Source organism: Sus scrofa, chromosome 13 (assembly GCF_000003025.6).
Source record: "Sus scrofa isolate TJ Tabasco breed Duroc chromosome 13, Sscrofa11.1, whole genome shotgun sequence".
NCBI classification, from domain to species: domain Eukaryota; kingdom Metazoa; phylum Chordata; class Mammalia; order Artiodactyla; family Suidae; genus Sus; species Sus scrofa.
In genome coordinates, this window is record NC_010455.5 from 194,504,484 (window position 1) to 194,506,851 (window position 2,368).

Here is a 2,368-nt window from a genome sequence, read left to right on the forward strand (position 1 = left end):
AAAGTCAGGGTATTATTTTTATAAAGAAGAGGAATTAAATAAATGTGTAATAAAAGTCATGCCTTCTTTAATGAGACATGACTGCGAGCCATATATACTAACATTTCTTTGATTAGAGGGATCATTTATTCTAAGAGGAAAGTCAGTAATAAGAAGAAATGAAAATGCTCTCTCCAGAAATTATCCATACATTCTGCCTCCCTGAAAAACCATTAGTGAAAAAGGAAAACCATTTTGTGCTGGCAGAAATCTATGACCAGATTCTCCACGAGGCACTTAGCACCTCTGTAAGGAGAAAAGGCACCCATTGCTCCTGGCCTGCACACCTCATATGTCTCCATTTTCTGTTAAAAAAAAAAAAAAAAAAAAAAAAAAAAAACCTTCCCCTTCCCTCTTCTGTTTCTCCTGGAGCAACTATGAAATGGAAATACAGAGATGTGTTTCTGGACAGAACAGAGAATGAGGACAAAAGAAAACCAATTGGCGGAAGGAGTTAGCATGTAGGCCATCTGTCCAAATGGCTTGTTTTATCTGTGTGTGGGTTCCAGTGAAAAGCAAGCACAAAATAAAGCCCTAGGTATTAAAATAAACCAACATGTGTTTGAAATCTGTTTTTAAGTCTTTTCTGCCCAGATTTATGGAAACATGGAACTTTAGTTTACTCAGAGCACATTTGTGGGTCTATCAAGATGCAGCAGCAGGTGAGGAAAGTAGAAAGTCATAGCCACCGTTTTGATGCCATGATTCTTTGGTCCTAGAAACTGACTTCCCCATCCATCCTTCTTCTCCCTGCCTCCCCTATGATCATGGACTGATCCTCTCCCTACATCCTCTGATGAAGTAAGATTCTGAACTTCCACTCGACTCCGCTGTCCCCTTCACTGTACAATTTCCCAAACTACTTCATCTCTCAAGTAAGTTTTCTTTGCCCTACTTGGAAATTCTGTCAGCCTCCTAAAAACTGGGGGAAATATAGAGGACTAGTCACTCTACTTGCTACATGTCCAAAGAAACTCTCTGATCAGGTAAAATATAAGCCAATCCCATAATTGTCATGAAACACAATGATGGAACCCATACTCCTTGCTCAGCAAAGAAAATCAGACCCTGATCAGCAAAGGGCGATTCATAAATAGCAAAAATTCTTTCAAATAAAGAACTCTACTGAGACATACATTTGCAATGCCAAGTAATGAAGGTTTATTGAGAAATACGGAGCAAGACAAGTTCCCTTTTTCCGAGGCACAGAAACAGAAGCCAGAAGACAAAGCAGCAAGATCAAAACATGCTAAAACCATTAGAGACTGGGGCATGGGTGGTAAATTCCTGGAAACATCCAGAGGTATAGGTGCCACCAGTGGTCAAACCCTTAAAATAAGATTGGTGCTGGCCAGAAAAAAATCTTAGATTGCCAAAGGCAGCTTATTCGGGGCTGGCAGCCAGCCATCAGGCAGTTAGAATAGGGGTCAGCCATGAAGAGTTATTCAGGGACAGGCAGCATGTTGGAAGAACTGGAAACACAGCTGGCAGGTCATGGAGTCTTGCTTCGCTCACAGGCTCCTGCACACTTAGCAAGTTCTTCGGCAGCTGGACACACAGGACTGCTGGTACGTTCTGGAGACCCCATAAGCCGGCTGGCAGATGGTGGAGACTCCTCCCACTGGCTGGCAGACAGTGGACACTCTTCTCACTGGTTGGCAGACAGTAGAGATGCCACTCACGGGCTGACAGCCACTGGAGACAAAGGTGAGTGGCCGGCTGCAGGGAGTTGAGCAGGGATTAGAGACGCAGGTGGTCTGCCGGGAGCAGGTCACCTGGACAGGGCTGGAGACACAAGACGTTTGCTGGTAGCAGGTTGGCTGGCAAACAGTGGGCTCGCAGCAGGTCTCCTGACAGTGATCCAGGAGCCAGGAGCCAGTCTGGAAGGAGCTGGGCAGATAAATGCCACTCAGGCAGTCGGCATCCTGGGCAGAAGAGGTGGCAATGGGGGCCACTGGGATGATCCTGGAAGAGCAGTTTCTCGGGGAGCAGTTGAAGGACATGGTGCCAGATGGAGAGCTACGAGTAACTCGCTGAAGCTAGCTCCTGAATGGTGAATGCCACTTCTGGCTTCTGAGCTTTTATATATCCTTGCTAGTGGGTGGGGCTCCCACCCTGGTCTACCCAGCTTCTTTGGCTCATACCAGCTTGCCTTAGAACATCTTGTGAATTTCCAGGTTAATTGTCTCTTGAGAAGCCTTCGACCTCATAAAGAGGGTTTAGTAGTTTGGTAACTAAATCACAAGGCTTCTGTACTGTACTTAGTCCCAGGATTAAGAAGGCTAGTTGATGGCATCAAAGCTGTTGGTCATCCCAGCCCACACTCCAT

General features: G+C 45.5%; 1 protein-coding gene across 1 annotated transcript; it reads right to left on the minus strand.

Moving 5' to 3' along the window:
* LOC100626583 (keratin-associated protein 11-1) lies at positions 1,177-2,093 on the minus strand. Its single transcript, XM_003358920.4, has one exon. It carries the CDS (start codon positions 2,040-2,042, stop codon positions 1,569-1,571), a length of 474 nt encoding a protein of 157 aa, XP_003358968.1. The 5' UTR covers positions 2,043-2,093; the 3' UTR covers positions 1,177-1,568.

Excerpts from the sequence above, each read along its gene's own strand:
- LOC100626583 (XM_003358920.4), bottom strand. The coding sequence starts at position 2,042 with ATGTCCTTCAACTGCTCCCCGAGAAACTGCTCTTCCAGGATCATCCCA.